General features: G+C 34.2%; 1 protein-coding gene across 1 annotated transcript in view; it reads left to right on the top strand.

The window, feature by feature from the left end:
• Positions 1 to 17,348, top strand: part of Sema1a (semaphorin 1a) — a 427,795-nt gene that overhangs the window by 348,434 nt on the left and 62,013 nt on the right. Inside the window, 2 exon segments of the mRNA XM_070107025.1 lie at positions 11,838 to 11,942; positions 14,031 to 14,119. Coding sequence (XP_069963126.1) covers positions 11,838 to 11,942; positions 14,031 to 14,119 — 194 coding nt within the window.

Here is a 17,348-nt window from a genome sequence, read left to right as displayed (position 1 = left end):
AGTGTTGGTCTGCGCATTGTCAAAAGTCACGGCTTATAAGCCATGAAGGGTGTGTCGCAATATTCATTGCACTACTCAACTTTCCTAGCCTCTATGCTATCCTTTCTACTGATATCCTCGCTATACTGTCCTTTCGCCTCACGTTGACTTGATTTAGCTATAGGACTTGTTTCGCGTAACGACGCGGCATTTACATCACGGTGTCGATTTCAATGTGTCCCCACGGTGTAAAACGGTATTTCGATATTTACGACCAAGGCAATTTCATAAATTCCCTTACATACGACATTAACGCAAACAGGAGGTGCATACAACAAGGAGTGCACTTATTTTTAATTTTAGTTCAAAAATAATATACATTTTTTTAATACTCAAACTAGTTGCTCACTTTTGACAATAATATTAAAATTGGGTCGAAAATATTCATAGGTAGACCAAGTATATTCGGGTCAAATACATTCTAGACATTTAAGATAAATTTCTGATTGGTATGTTTCCTTCTTCTTCTCTATACATCAACCGGTTAGACGTTTTTCATTCGAGTCTAAAATACCGAGCCGATCGTTTATAACCGATTCGAGGTATTAAATAGCGACAAGTATTTCTTCAGTTTTCATTTCTACAGTGGAGGAGTGGCGATTTCTTTCTCCATCTTCTGCGAATACAACTTTATTTTTTGGCGTCTATTATGGGTATCATCCTTAAATTTTTCTGCATTAGTATCGATACATGTTATAAGCGAAAAAGTGTTAGCTAAGACGTAGGTTAGATAGTAATCCCACTTGGACTGCTTGTGATACTTGTCCGTTGTGAGGCTCGTAGTACCTAGGTATGGATTAAAAAATACCGTCGCTAAGAGCCAAGACGTAAGAGCTATCAATGCATTCCTTTTCTTCATTTCATCTGGTCTAACTTCGTCATCGGGCTCAATAGTTGATACTGCATATTACAAAAATCTCACTACAGAGTCTCGCTTTTCCAGACATTGTAAAGATTTATTTGAGTTTAACAATGTGGTGTGCTTCTCATTAATTTCCACAGAGTAATCAAGTATTTCATTCATTTGGACCATTCAACAGCACACAAATTTTCTTCGGCTTATACTGTTCTAAAGACCTTATGTTGCTAGACACTATGGAAAAAAGATATTTACCATGTACTGTTGTCTTAATTATTGTTGTTGTGACGGCAAGTCACTTTCTACTCATTTACTGAAGTCGCCGGACCATTGAGGTGTTCGGTGAATTGGTTTAAATACAAATAGGTGGTCAGTGCCATTCGGCGACTCGTTGGATAGAGGAGGGCCTGTTTCGCTCATTTGGCAATTTGTCGATATGCCTTATTAAGTAGTAGTTAAAGTATTGATTTCTGCTCATTATTTAATCAAGTCGTCAATGTTTACATACATCAATCTTTTGTTGACAAAATTTTAGAAAAAACTGATTCCAATACTCACCTTGAGCTCGCTGACAGTGCGCTCAAAACTAGTCAAGGAGTGCTGCCCGCAATATCAGTAGCATCAAGCTACTTTGTTATACCACTTGTTTGGGTGCCGGGACACAATGGAATCTCTGGAAACTGCAAAGTCAATGAACTTACAAGAGAATCTACTCTTACCCCAATTTCGTATTGGCAACGAGTCAGTGTTACGCGGTCTTCTTGAACCAATGGACCTCGTGTAAGCTTCGCAAGCGCTGCTTAACAACTATAACTTGTGGGGCTGTGAGCTACTACCGCCAAAGGTGTATAGAAGAAGGCGAAATCGAATTAGATAGGTACTTTTTCTCAACTATCCACCTTTTGTCAGACTGAGGTTCAAACATCGCGGTTGACACATTTTGGGCGAACCTGCCGAAGTGACTAGGATTGAGATTAGCCGTCTTAACAAAATTGTTGTAGGCTTAAAGCGCTTCGTCCAGCTATAAAGGTCTGTTCTTTCATATCTATGAGTAATAGAAACCACAAATGACCAGCGTTCACAGCTGTATGAGTGGGATTCTACATTATCTTTGGTGCGAGGATCAGCTCGACGAACTAAGCTAACTTAACTCACCTTATTCCGGTGCGTCCACTTGTAAAGTAAACCTTCATTATTCTTATTCTACCAACTAGTGCTAGGCTCCTACAGAATACTCTTAATCACTTCATTTTTCAATATTTTCTTCCATTCTACTAAATTTCTAAATTAAAAAACTTAGAAATAAAATTTTTCCTTTTTTTTTTTGCTCCTCAAAACTCATACCAACGGTACCTTAATTTGTCGGTCTTCTCGTATTTATGTAAACTTAATGTAATGGTTCAACAACAGTACAAAAAGCCAACAAAAAGGATATTCACCTTAAACAGCTATATTACTGTAGTATATTACAAGCGGAGCACGGCCCTTTGGCATTTGGCTCTTAGCCAGCTTTGTAAAATTGACCTCCCCACTCATCTGCTCGCGGCTCTCTCATCACCTCACGCCACAACGGTATTTAGTTATTTATTCTCTTGCGTCGCGGCGCACAATCAAATCGATTCGTATTTGTGGAACACACTTAAATTGGGTTTCACGCTTCGCGGCATCCTACAAAGCGACATCACTGTGCGTCCGTCATTATGAGCGCCTGGGGGCCTATATTCTCGGGCTAGAATTGGTTTGTGCTTACGCCAAGGCGCGAGGAAATTAATTTGTGTGAGCGTAAGACGATGATTTTAATGTGTCAAATGTTTTGTTGTAATTTTCTTGTTGTTTCTTGTATTTGTGTTGTTGTAGTTAAATATTATTATAACGGGTATTGTAGAGCGAATTGAAGGTGTGTTCGTTACGACGGTGTCGCACGGTTGTCACGTAATTTAAATGATTACCGAATTTGGTTTTTAGATTTTATTGATTCAGGGCGTGCAACGATTTGTGTAGCATGCGCGAAGTTTAGCGATTATTACGACGATAAGAGATGGAAAATTTGTGTGGTCGACGATTTCATATACTCGTATATATCATATACTTTATTCACAGTTACATAAATATATGCAAAAGTCTCAGAATATTTTATAGATATAATTGTAGACGTGTGTCGACTGGTCGGTGTTATGTGGGCTCGCTTCTAGGCTTGTCATTGTAAATTATTTAAAACTCATTTCTTTTGTCAGAATAACTGACATCTCCTCAAGGACGACAAGCCTCGAAATGGTCATTTAAATGTCACATAATGCTGCTCAAAAGCATAATTCAATTTAAAAGCAGTATTACAAACCACAAAGCCGTCCATTTGTAAATACTCAAAGGATGTCGAATGAAGCCCAGTTAACAGTAGAAGAAATTATTGAGAATAAGAGAATGAGAAATGATTGTACAATGCCAAGGCTTTTCTTTGAATTTGAGTATAGGTTACAAAGATAGACGTAAGTAATTGGCGAAGAGGTTTAGTAGGGGAGGAGAATACTAACTCAATCTCTTCTGACGGATCCAAGTTGGCGGGGGTATAACTCTAGAATCTTGACATATATCCCTCTATCCGTCTACCTAACTCAACTAGCATCTTCCAAACGAAAGTACGAAGCATAAAGAAGCCTGTGGAGCTCTACTGAATAATTACATGGGGATTCAGAAAGCTAATATATAAACAGATAGCCAGGCGGCGTTGCTAGCCTTATTGTCGCCAAAGAATAATTTAACTTTAACCTCACTGATCCAGATAATACCAAGACTGCTAGAAACAATCAAGATGGAGCTCAATACATAATTTGAACTAATAGCTTAGAACAGATAGAAATCCATAACCAACTGTAGGATGCGAAGCAGATATGGCCAAAATATGACAAGACACGAATTGGCTATTTAGAGAACATGCCTTAAAAATTGGAATGTCCTATAACAATATATTCCGCAACTACAAACTAAAAGGGAATAAGTAAGGGTTCTGGGATTACCCAGCTCTATCCCCAATCTGGCATAGAACTCTTGGAATCCAATAGTTTCATTGAAGGCACCAAATGGTTTGAACGCAGGGATGAAACGAGATAGCAATATTTAAATATCTTACGGTTACAAAATGGCGCATCTAGTGCTAATTGAGCCCAAAGGCGCTGCACTCATACCTACCCATCTAGAGAGATTTACTAAACTTAGCTCTTGATAGTCCTAGTAAAGTAGTAAAGCTCAAGTGCTATTTGAGCTTCGAAGATAATACGAAAAGTTGCAAATAGCTCGACTATCACTCTTCAGTCAAAGCAAGTTCAGTGAGTCTCGTAGTATGTTTTCTAGATCTTTGGCTTCTTAATTTTTGGCATCTCTATTTCTATGCGCTAAAAATATGTATGAGACTAGTATTCAGGTGAAAAGAATACAGCCTTTTTTCTTTCCTATCTTACGGAGCTTCGTCTCTCGACCAATAAGATCTGATAGCTTGTAAAATATCTCGATACTTTATTTTCAACATATAATACCACCGGAAATTTTAGGTAAGAGTACATTAGAGTAAAAGTAGTCATAGTATAAGGTGACTATAAGGCCTTGAGGATTTGAACTTAACAATAAATTCAATAGGTTGGAGTTGGAATATGTCAAGAGCCTTCAATAATATACGTAGTGAAAAGTGAGATATTAACTTCATCGAGTGTAATAAAAATATTTTCTGATTGCATTTTCTAAATATAATTCTAATGTAAGAACCCTTTACTCATGTATAAAACCGAAACCGATTCCGGTTGCACGAAGAACTGTTTTTGTTATTATTAAAAGTTTGAAGAAAGAACTTCTTTTCATGATCGACATTGGTTTTGGGTATACGAGTACTCCGTCTATCTGTCTGTATATACGCGGACAAGTCCCCCAGTTCTTCAGATATCGATATGAAATTTTGCTCACGTCCTTTTCTACCCAAGCAGCTTGCACACTTGTCAGAAACGCTGATATCGGATACAGATCATTTAATACTCTTTAATGCTATAAGAAATGCATTTGTGAAGCCTATTATAGCTTCGTTGTAGCCGAAGTTAACATTTTTTCTTGTTTCCTCTCAATAAATACCCACTTTAATGGCTCACTGGGCATCCATTCAATATCCTTTTTCTTATGTACTCACACATACTTGTATATACAATAATCTATGCAATATAAGCCATATCCTTCGTCGCTATGCACACCCTAGTGACACACAATGCGAGACAATTTTATATTTTTGCTGACTGCACGCTGCTTTGGCTGAAAACGATGCCGACTCGACTAAATTTTGGCAGTTCAACTGAACCGAACTGAACTTAACTCAACTGAGTTGAGTTGAACGGAATTGAAAAGTAGCAACACAAAAGCGTCAGCAGCAACGGAAGGGGAAGGGGAGCGGCGACAAGATGCTGCAGCACTTACTGACTGCCGACTATGCAGATTTTGAAAGCAGAATGGCACACACACACACACGCACACGCATATATATAAAATTAAGTGTATAGTATATGCAACTGGGAGACAAGTATGAAGTCACTTTACTTGCGTAAAAGTTAAATTCAAAAGGTTTCAAAACTTTATACAAGCCCACCGCATCACCATCACCACTATGTGCGACAACGAGTGCAGCAACAACAAGCTGATAACCAACCGCATTCTCGTATCTGGCGTCCATCTTCATTTTGCTACGTTTTCATGGCATGCCACGCTTGCCACATATTCATTATAACTAACGCTTATGCGCGCTTTATACGTCGACAATAGTATTGTAGATATATGTAGTATATAGATGCATGCATACAAGTATATGTGCATATGTAGTTCCCCTGCTTGCTACAGCAAAAATAAAGAATAAAAAAGAAATGCCGAGAATAAATAAAGAAATCCCTGAAAAGTTCGTCTTTTGCTTAATTAAATTTTGTGAATTTTGCATTTGTCGAAAATAAAGTGCGTCGTAAAATGTGAATTTTGTTAAAAGTATCTATGCGCCCGTCAACCCGCTTTTTACCCCGTGCACGCAGCAGCTGACTGCTCTGCTTTATGGCTGCACACGCATGTGGCAGCTTTTACGCTGTAGATCATGGAAACTTGTAGAAAATATTTATGCATGCATACCTATAGACTTTTAATACACCAATACAAGCATGATGATACACAAGGCCATACATACCACATATACAGATGCATATACACACATACATACATTTATTTGGCACTGCCTTCTTTCAGGCATCTTCAAGGATTTCTTTTCGCATAAGCCAGCGCACGCATGTTTAATGCCTTGTCATGCCATTTACATGTGTGACGGCAGGCGCACACACCCATACATACTTAATCACTGCACACCACTACACATACACACGGCATGCATGCAAGCAGCTAGCGTATGTGTTATCTATTGGAATTTTACTTTGTGTAACTCTACAAGTTTGTGTGAAGTGAATAAATGAAATTTACATGCATTTAGTTGTGTGTTTATGTGTGTGCTGCGTATTTGTGTAGCGTGTGGCTCATACTCAATAGTTACAAATGATTTTATGCAGTAACAAATGTCAAGCTACAGCATAGCTGATATAAATGTCACTTCGCCCTTGCCGCACTGGCTGTCAGTCAGACGAGACAGGCTGCAATCTTTACGTTACTCAGCATTTACTATTTTTAATTTTGTCTTAATTTTTTTTAATTTCTCTCTTTTAGTTTTTTATACCCTGAACAGGGTATACAAAGTTTACCACGTCCATCTGTCTGTATATACGCGAACTAGTCGCTCAGTTTTTGGGATAACGATCTGACATTTTCCATATATATATTTTTCTCTGCAAGAAGCTGCTCATTTGTCGGAACCGCCGATATCAGATAACTACAGAATATAGCTGCCATACAAACTGATCGATCAGAATCAAGTTCTTGTATGGAAAACTTGTTAAGTTGACAAGATATTTTCACAAAATTTGGCACAAATTATTCCATTCCATCCAAGCCATTCTATAATCTCTGAACATATCGCTTAGATCGAACCGACCACTATTAGTTATAGTTGCCATACATAATGACCACTCAAACTCAAATTTTTGTATGGAAAACTTTTGACTTTGACAAAGTATCGTCATGAAAATTAACAAGGGTTCTTATCCAAGGTGACGCTACAATCTCCCAATATTTTCTTCAAGCCGGATGACTATAACATATTGCAGCCATGCAAACTGGCCGATCAAAATCAAATCCTTGTATGGAAAACTTTATATTTGACAAAATATCTTCACCAAATTTGGCGTAGCTTATTTTCGAAGACAACGCTACCAACTCCGTAAATATTGTATAGATCAGACCAATATATACTATATATATATAAAACAAAACTACCAATCAAAATCAAATTCTTATATAGAAAAATTTTATTATTTGTGAAGGGTATTATAACTTTTATGCAGCCGAAGTTAACGTTCTTCCCTGTTATTTTTAACTTGTTTCTTTTTTACTTTTTCAATTTCCCTTTTACATTTTTCTATCTCTTTACTCTCATTGCTATGGTATATGCCATTCATTATACAGTCTTTGACTGGAACCGCTGTGTGTGGAGAGCAACTAATGCAATGAAGTATGCCAATATGCCCCAAAATTGAATTGAATTGAATTTCTTTGAATTGTAGTGAAATGAAAAGAATCGTAAGGCAACGTCGGTCATAGCTGAGCATACAGTGCGTGTAGTGGTGTGCTAGTCAATATAATAAAATGATGCCTGGTGCAAGTAGTTGTAGTCAATTGAGTCTCGGTTGTGGCACAATGCTGATGAAATGGCAAAATGTCAATTAAGTTGCTTGGCAGAATTGTTAAAAAAAGAGCTGAAGAGTAATAAATAAAGGGTAGTGCAGAAGAAATTACATATTGTTGCCTACTTTGAGCCGCTTAAAGTGTACATAACGTATATTCTCTATATTACAGAAGTAAAATCAGTATAATTTATAGAGCAGCTCTTTATTGCAGTCGATGATGTACCATTTAAGTTATTGTGACAGGTCGAAAGTATGGTTTATAGATATTTAAATAGGCATCCTTTAAGTTTTTAATTCGCGTAGCAGTAAACTTTTATGAGAATAACGAATGAAAATTGACGTTTGCTGATAATAAATAACATTATTTATATTGTTGTCCTGAAGTAATGAAAATACTGCCGGATTAATTTGTTACTCTTATTATTGCTTCTATTACTCGTAAATCGATATTTTTGTTTAAAAATATTATAAAAAAAAATTCTGAAATAATAATATTATATAACTCTAAACGTTTTCCGATTTTTACATAATCCAAGGCTTCAGAAAATAGAAATTTGGTTAGCCATAAAAACTTCATTCCATTCCATTTCTATCATTTTAAATCGTTTTAGAGTTAATTTTTAGCATTGTTGTTTTGACTATTTTTGTGGGCTTTGGTATAGCCTAAAAAGTCCATGTTTTCTTCAACATTATAAAAAGAGAAAAAATCAATAATTAAATATGCCGAAAGTACCTGTATAGTATATTCCGAGTGTTTTCACTAGACTTTCTAGGTAAGCTTCTATAAATTATCTTCCTTAACTTCTCTTTCAATACGTCAATCAAAATAAGAGAGATAAGAACGAAAAGGTTGTTTTATGCACGAGTTCTGCATGCATGAGTACTATCAGAATTATCCATTAAAAAGCACCTTAGCATTTAATATTTGCGATTATATCGTATATTGTTGAAATACTTACATTCAAATTTTGTATTGTAAAATTAATTAGGTCAATTATTGCAACTTTGAATCATTCACAATATGTAGTAGAAAACTTGTCTAAAAGCTGTAAACTCAAATTGGACTGCATTGAAGAAAGCGTAAACATCACTTTAATGAGATGTCTGCGTGCTCTCTTGTTACGAGTTGTTCAATAGAATTGACAAGAGAGCTGCGCGCAAAGTTAGCGAGTAGGAAAATGTCAAATCAATAATTCATTTTATATATTTTCTTGGCTGTATGAACTGAACTAGTTTTTATTGGTTGCAACGTGCCAAAATAAGTACAACGCTCTTATTGTGGAATGTAACTATAATCTTTTGAATATTCCAATGAATTTAGTGTATTCAATAGCAATAATATATAGTGTTCTTTTCGGGAATTAAAATATTTTTGCAATGCTAAATGCTTAACGAAACGTCTCTTCTATCCAAAAAAAAACTAAAAACCATTAGGAGTTAAGCTCGTCAAGACCCCTAATGAAACCTAACTTTGACAATTTCACTTTGTCAGATTTTATTAAATGATTATTTAAATGTATATAAAATTTTATGTATATGCACATTTCGATACATAATGATGACTACTTGGTAAGTCTTTGGTTCACTTTTTTCATTAGGGCCTCTACGTCGGTGATTCTAGAAAATAGTACTATCTGAAGCAAAATAAAATTAAATCTTAATCCACATAAGACATACTAGTAATAAGTACATATGGTTTAAGCAGAACATAAATTTTTCACAAAATGATGAAGTTGTAAAAATATTCAATATTTGACTGAAAAAATGTACAATTGATAGAAGCTAATAAAAAAGAGATCCTACATAATTAACTAGTAAATGTACTGCGAAGCTAGAATCCAGTTTTCGTGTTGATACGTGCGAGAATCTCCGAGTCTCCATCATCGCCCGATCTTAGAACTTTAGGTGATTAGCTGACTGATCACTTCTACTCCACGCTATAGCCGATTGAACAGAGTTAAAACTTATTTTTCATTATTCTACCAATTAAATAATGCTTGTCAGGATCCTATAGTGTACTTTAAGCCAACCAAAACATTTGATTTTATCAAAATCGTAGACTGGCCTCGCGCTTTTACTTAAGTTTTCTATACTCGTAGATAAGTAGGCATAATAAATTTTCCACTAAGCTTGTAACACCCAGAATGAAACGTCAGAGACCCTATAAATTGAATATATAAATGATCAGTGCGACGAGCTAAGTCGATTTAGGCATGTTTGTCTGTCTCCCTATCTATATATACTAGGGTAGAGCGAAAAAAATTTTTTTTTTTGCTTAGCCTGAGGGTAAAATCTGTAGATTATAAAAAAAAAATGTTTCGACAAAAACATAAAAGTTTGTAACATCTAGAGGCTCGATATCCCGAAATTTACTTTAAACTTGGGTGGGCCGCCTCTAGAATTTAAAAAATTTTTTTTTTCCAAAAATTTTCTTATTTTAAACTACAGATTTTACCCTCAGACTAAGCAAAAAAAAAGTTTTTTTTAAACATCTAAAAAAAATTTTTTTTCGCTCCGCCCTAATACACATACTAGTCCCTCCTTTTTTGAGATTCTTGGAAAACTTTTTTATTTGCCAAGATGTCTTCACAAAATTCTCCGAAGAAATTATTTGGTTCAGATCACTATAGGTTATAGCTGCCATACAAACTGACCGATCAAAATCAAGTCTTTGTATAAAAAAATTTTTATTTGCCAAAATATCTTCACGAAATTCGGCATGGACTATTTCTCGTGGAAGCACTATGGTATTCGAAGAATTTGTTTAAATCAGACTACTATAGCAGATAGCTACCATACGAATTGGACAAGCAAAATCAAGATAAATGTACAGTGGAAATTATTATGCTTTGGTGAAACCAAACCTAACTCAAACTAACATCTTGTTTTGCTTTAAGAGGTCAAATGATATTCTTATCGCTTTCTAAAGTATGTAATTCAAGGACCTTGTTGATGTTCCCTGCTTCGTTAGAATACAAAGCATTATTTTGCACATTACTTTTAAAGAGTATGGTATTTCGCTGCTAACTTATTCCAAATCTTCAACTTGTTCAATATTTCTTAACGGTAGTTTAAAAAGTGCATTGCCAAAAATTGCACTTTAAATAATAATAGTTCTGAGTTCAAAACGAATATTGTAAAACATTTTAATTCTGTATTCAAAAAGGAAATTGTAAAATATTTCGCTTCTTAGCTGAAATAGCAACTCTGTTATAGCGTGCGAAATCTCGGCAACAGCATACTCAACACAACTTATGCTACACCTGCATTAAATGCTTGATCCGCTTAAATGGAATCAGTAAATATCCTCTGTAATACAGTATTATGCGTTTATTTATATACCGACAAAATCAATATTTTGCTTTCAGCTACAATATGATAATATTAATCTACTTTGTTTAGCGTTTCGCGTACAAAATCGATTTACTACGCTTTGCTTTATGGTAATACCTTTCTTACTTGCGGTGCGACTCCCACTCCCCTTCATGTTGCGCTCAGCTACCAAATTCAATCATTTATTTATTTTTTTATTATTTTTTTGTTATTTTTGTTTTTTATTGTTGTTTGTTTTCTTTTGGTTTGCTTTCAGCTACATACAAGCGCAGTCAAGCGTACAGTTCAAGCATTTTCATTTATATATACGTTTATGTGTACATAGATATTTATATATTTATATATGTTTGTATGTTTGGCTGTATATATGTCTGTAGTCGATCTATATCTTATTGCTATAATTTCGATTATACTTTTATACCTTTTACAATCCGCTTGTTGTGCATTATTTGCATGTCCAGCAAATCCTGTCGTTGCTGCAATCATTTAAAATCTTGTTTCTTATTTTTGTTGTTTGTGTTTTTTTTCTTTGCTTATCTTATGCTTTTCCTTTCCTTTTTTGTATTTCCATTTGCTTTTCCTTTTTATGCTTTCGAATAATTCCAACTTTATATACACCCAGTCCCTTGCTAGAGAAGTATAGTGTGGCGTATCCTTTCACCGACCACTCAGCACCATCAAATCGTTTATTACGTCACTCACTTTTCTTCTATATACTTCTTTCTTTCTATATTTTTATATATATATATATATATCTTTAACACACACACTTACTAACATAACACCCATATTTTCTTCCGTTGCAGATAACGAGCTATACTCTGGCACTGTGGCCGATTTTAGCGGCAGTGATCCGATTATCTATCGTGAGCCGCTACAGACGGAGCAATACGACAGCCTAAGCCTCAATGGTAAGTTTTTACTTCTGTACAATGTTATACGTTTTCTTTTTTCTACTATTTATAGTATGCTATAGTTGTTTGTAACGCAACGTAATTGCATTATTGTTGTGGTAGCCGTGTTGATGGCCAATCGTTGCTTGGTTCCTTTAGTCGTTTGTTTCATCGCTTTGTTATTTTTGGTAATAGGTATCAACATGTTTCGGAATTGTTGTAATATTAAGTATATTGTTGTTGCTATTAGTGTAATGCAGCTATAAAATATACTCACACCAGCTACTCAAGTATTGACGACTGACTGCTTAACTAACTGCCTGAGTGTCTTACTGAGTACTGAGTACTAGTTTACTGCTTAGCCTGAAAGCTGTGCGTTTAGTACTTTGTGTGTATTTATGTGTCATTTTCTAGCCTTGTCATGTGATTGGCCATGACAAGAAAAATGCTGCTGCATATATTGTATGAGGTTATATTTTTAGCTCGAGTCATTAGGCCACTGAACATACTCTATAAGCACAGTCAGTGTTAACACTTTCTGCGTACCTCACTTAGTTGTAACTGTTAGCTGATTGAGTAAATGGCTGACAATTTTAATCGAGTATTTATAAACAACTGATTGGTTCAGAACGAGTATAAACTATTGCTAGAAGCTTTCGGGACTAAAAATGTAGGAAAGTTATTTCAGAAAAATATTATCATATCACTAGATTGGCGCTAAAAAATTGTTTTAAGCTTCAAAACTCTTACGACCTTAAAACCCATATATTATGAAATATTTTCTTCACTAACATAATCATATCTATTTAGAAGACATTACATAGTTTGAAGATCTGCTAAAAAATATGCTAGACTTCCTTGAATCCTCAATGAGACTCGTGCCAGCTCATTATGCTTTTAAATCTACTTTATAAATTTCTGACTGTGAAAATGCATATGGTTATTTCTTGAGTAATACCATAGCTCTCTAAGACTATTCGTCCTTATTCCAAACCTTATGGAGTACTTATATCAAAAGTCTTCACATGGCATTAAATGATCGGTGAATCTGTTAAAATATGCGCTGGGCTTCCTTGAACTCCAAGTAGTAGTTCATTTGAATTTATTATACATATATATATATATAATCTATATATATGTAGATATATTCATCTATACAAATTTGACCCGAACTGGCGAAAGAAAAAATTATTTTCACGTATTCTCATACAAATCTTTATTATCGTCTTCAAAGTAGGTCACTTTTAAGCTAATATAATCATGCCAACGCTTAATCCAATTTTCCATAAACTGGTTATAAGTCTCGGTTGGAAGATCCTTCAGTGTTTTTTAGCGAATTTTGTCTTTTCGATTTCGGCTCATTTTTGGCGCGCCAATCGTTAAATTGTTGGACAGTTTCAACGTCATTTTCATAAATTCACGTCTCCTCACTAGTAATAATGCGTTCGAAGAATGTGGAGCCCTCAGTTATATTGTCAAGTATCTCTTTTGCTACCTGCACTCGATTAGAGTCATGGAAAAGCTCTTTATCAACGTTTATATTTATATATCTAATAATTATCAATTTTATTAATAATATGACATACATAAGGCCCACAATTTGTTAATTGAGTAAATTGAGAGCTACTTGAAAAGCTTATCACAATACAAGTTATATAATAATTAAAATTTAAGTTCACATAAATTCTTAAACTGCCTTAATTGAGTCAATTAGAGTGCATACCATTTGCTAATTGAGTAAATTAAGAATGGTATGAAACGCCAATAAAGTCATAGAAAAGCCTTTTAAGGACCTTTTGGGTTAATAATTGATTATTAAGTACTGATTTTGTGTTATTTATAGCAACTATTTTACAAATATAATGTAAAAAAAAAATCGTCAATTATTGCTTTTATTCCATTAATAAAATGACAAATTAAATACACATTTGCTACTTGGAACAAAAACTATTAGAGCACCATGAAACTATTTAATTAAAAGACAATTCATTTTGCTATTCAATATTTTTATTTTATTATTATTATTTTTTTCATTATATATTTGAATAATAATAAAATGCTCACATTGCTTGTTTATTGCAATACTCTATTTTCACTTTTTTGCAGCGCCAAATTTTGTCAGCTCTTTTACACAGGGTGATTTTGTGTATTTTTTCTTCAGAGAAACGGCTGTCGAGTACATCAATTGCGGAAAGGTGCGTATCGTAATGAAAAATAACATTTTTATTTAAAATTTTTTCTCTAGACTCATAACTCATTTTGTTTGTGCTGTTGCATTTGTACAAGCGTAATTTAAACATTTGTCACGAGTGTTTTTAATTGATTTGAAAGCGTGTTGTAATTGTTTAATTTTTTCACACGCACTCAAAAACGCGGTCACACGCGTCAAGTTGAATTGTTGTTTGAAAAACAGGAGAGCGAAATTTTAACATAACTCAGTTTTACAGCTGTCGAAAAAAGTATATACATTTATTCCGTGTGATAAGTGGAGCGTGGGAAGTTGAGCGAATATTAAAAATAACTTGTTTTTGTTCGAATAAGAATGCAATGACAACAGGCACGTTCAAGTATGTGGAAATGCCGAACTTAAACAAATATTTTATTAAAAACGATTGCGTCTCGAATTTCTTATGAGTTCTACTTTTTTTGGCTTCAAACTGCCTTCATCAGATTGACCAAAAACACTAAGGAAATTTATAGAAACGCAAGCAGCAACTTATTCAACCTATAATGACCATTTTTCTATTATATATGTATTATTATGTAGACTTCTAAGCCTCTATTTTCTCGAAAAATCAATATTCAAAACTCAGATAAACTTTATTTGTTTTTTAAATTGATGAATTTCTTATGTTGAAAATGTTCAGTGTTACTTTTTTACACATATTTTTTCAAATTATCTATACCCATCTTATTCTCTAGTTAATTCTTCAAAGCGGATATCGTTTGGAGCTTCGCACCAATGAACACTTTAATGATTACTTCAAGACAGATATTGTCTAAAATTTTGAATTTTTCACCACGAAACTCTTTAAACAACTCATCAAGGCAAATATTTTCTAGAATATTGTATTAGTAAACCCTTTAGATAATTTTTTCAAGACGGATATTGTCTAGCATAATGCACCAATAAACCCATTAGATAGACTTGATTACAAGAATTTCCCCAAGTTATCTGACACCAACTTTATCTAACACATCACTGCTTTAAACCCAAAGAAAACCATTTCTAAAAGTTGCTGCATTACTATAGCAAGAGTATTGATTACTATATATATCATCCATTGTTTCAAGCCTTATACTCATGTATATAAACACGAAATTTGTTTGTGTTGTCAGGGACATTTCAATTTTTTTTTCTTATTTGCTTCCTTGCGGAATTGGTTTTACCTGAATGTATTGCGCAAATGTCTTCGGTTTTTTTTTTCAAATCGGCACTTTTTATGAAGATAGAAGTATGGTCCATAAGCTACAATGACTAATTTTTCAGCTCTCAACATGCCTTGTACACTGTGTTTGCAAAAAAGTATGGTGCAACGAACATTTAGATATTTTATTATAAAGTTTTAACAATATCATATATTATTCTATATCAGAAAATTAAATTTTTGCTTCATAAGATCTAACCTTTAGCGATTATATTAAAGAGTAGAGCGTTCTTAGCGAAATCTCATTTCTCAAATATGTCAACTTCCCTCTCTCACTTTCTTCTAATTAAATAAAGAGTTTCGTTACTTCAATACTCTTTCGAAATTATTATGTCAAACTCTTCATCTATCATCTCCCATAAAATTTTAGTAAGTTTACTTACTGTGATTGCATTTATTAGGCAAAATTAAAGACAAGTAAACAATTTTGGGTTTAGTAAAAAAGAATTAAATCGAAAGTTTTATTTAGCGTCATTAAAATGAACCGATTTAAGTCAAATATGCATATTTTTGTTCGATTTTTTGTTTCTATTTCGAAGATAGTTTTCTAAGCCCACTCTCATAGAAACACAAGACTAAAGCGTGGATTGGCAGTACAGCTCCGAATTATGAGTTTGGCCACAGGGGAACAGCTCACTGTAGATGATTCCCTGGCAGTCTCATCATATAATTAGATATATTTTCGTAGAATTATTTCTTTCGCTCGAATCTGATTTAAAAAATATAATAATAATTTTCAATAGTGTATTGATTAGCACTTAAGGCCGGAAATAGTTCAAGATTTTTCTCTTATCTCTTCTAAGCACTTAGTTTTCATTATTTTAATACTCGAAGATCTGAAGAGGAAAAGTTAAGACTCTTGCTAAAACATATTCTAAAATCTAAATATTAATTTATGATTATACATCTCTATTTCTATATGATCTTCCATTTTCTAATTTTTTACCTTGCACAGGGTATACCACAAGATTTGTACCACCCAGCAACAAACGGCGGAGACACTACAAAATCTATGTTTAAATTATCACTGTGACAAGCTGAATCGATTTAGCCATGCCCGCCTGTACATCTGTATGTCTGTATATATGCAAACTAGTCCCTCAGTTTTTGAGATATCGATCTAAAATTCACGGTCACGTTATTTTTTCCCCCAAGTAATTGATCATCTGTCTTACCACTAGAGGTAATAGCTGCAATACAATCTGATTGATTAAAATCAAATTCTTGTAGAGCAATCTTTTTTATTTGACAAGATATTTTCATACAATGTAGCATAGATTCAATATCAATCTCTGCATATATTGTACAGATGGAACCGCTAGAACATATAGCTGTCATACAAACTGATCGATCCAAATCAAATCCTTGTATGGAAAACTTTTTTGTTTGAAGAGATATCTACACAAAATTTGGCATGGATTATTGTCTAAGACAACAGTACCATATTCAAACAAATTGGTCAAATCGGACCACTACAGCATATAGCTGCAATACAAATTCGGTGCAGTCAAAATTTTTGGAGTTTAATGGAAAATTCGTCGCTTGCTTTGCACTTATATTTGTTTTGCCAAGTTGCCACACATTTGCGTCAGAATATAAGCATAATCTCAACGCCAGCATCGAAAATTTTGAGCTGCGTACATGGCATATAATTAATAAACTCGTACCATATATTATTATATTAATTTTTACGCATTTTTTAACTTCAGTACAATATTCCACGCCTAAAGTATATTAGCATGCAGCTTTTTAAAATAAATTATATTCTCAGGCACTCAATTCATAAATTGCGGTCTAATATATTTGACACATCGCCAAAAAAGAAACGCTGCCCAAAAGTTATGCCATACCACATTCACCGCACCAACCGCAAACACATCAATCGCCGTTAATGACGCTCATATTTTCATTGTGGCCACGTCTGTCGCTGTTTGTGCCGCGCCGCTGCGCCCGCTTAATGCTCGTCTCCTTCGACAGCAATTCAACTGCGCGTAAT

This window comes from Bactrocera oleae, chromosome 3, assembly GCF_042242935.1.
Source record: "Bactrocera oleae isolate idBacOlea1 chromosome 3, idBacOlea1, whole genome shotgun sequence".
Taxonomy (NCBI): Eukaryota; Metazoa; Arthropoda; class Insecta; order Diptera; family Tephritidae; genus Bactrocera; species Bactrocera oleae.
The sequence above is the reverse complement of the archived record's forward strand: the minus strand, read 5'-3'. Positions and strand labels throughout refer to the sequence as shown.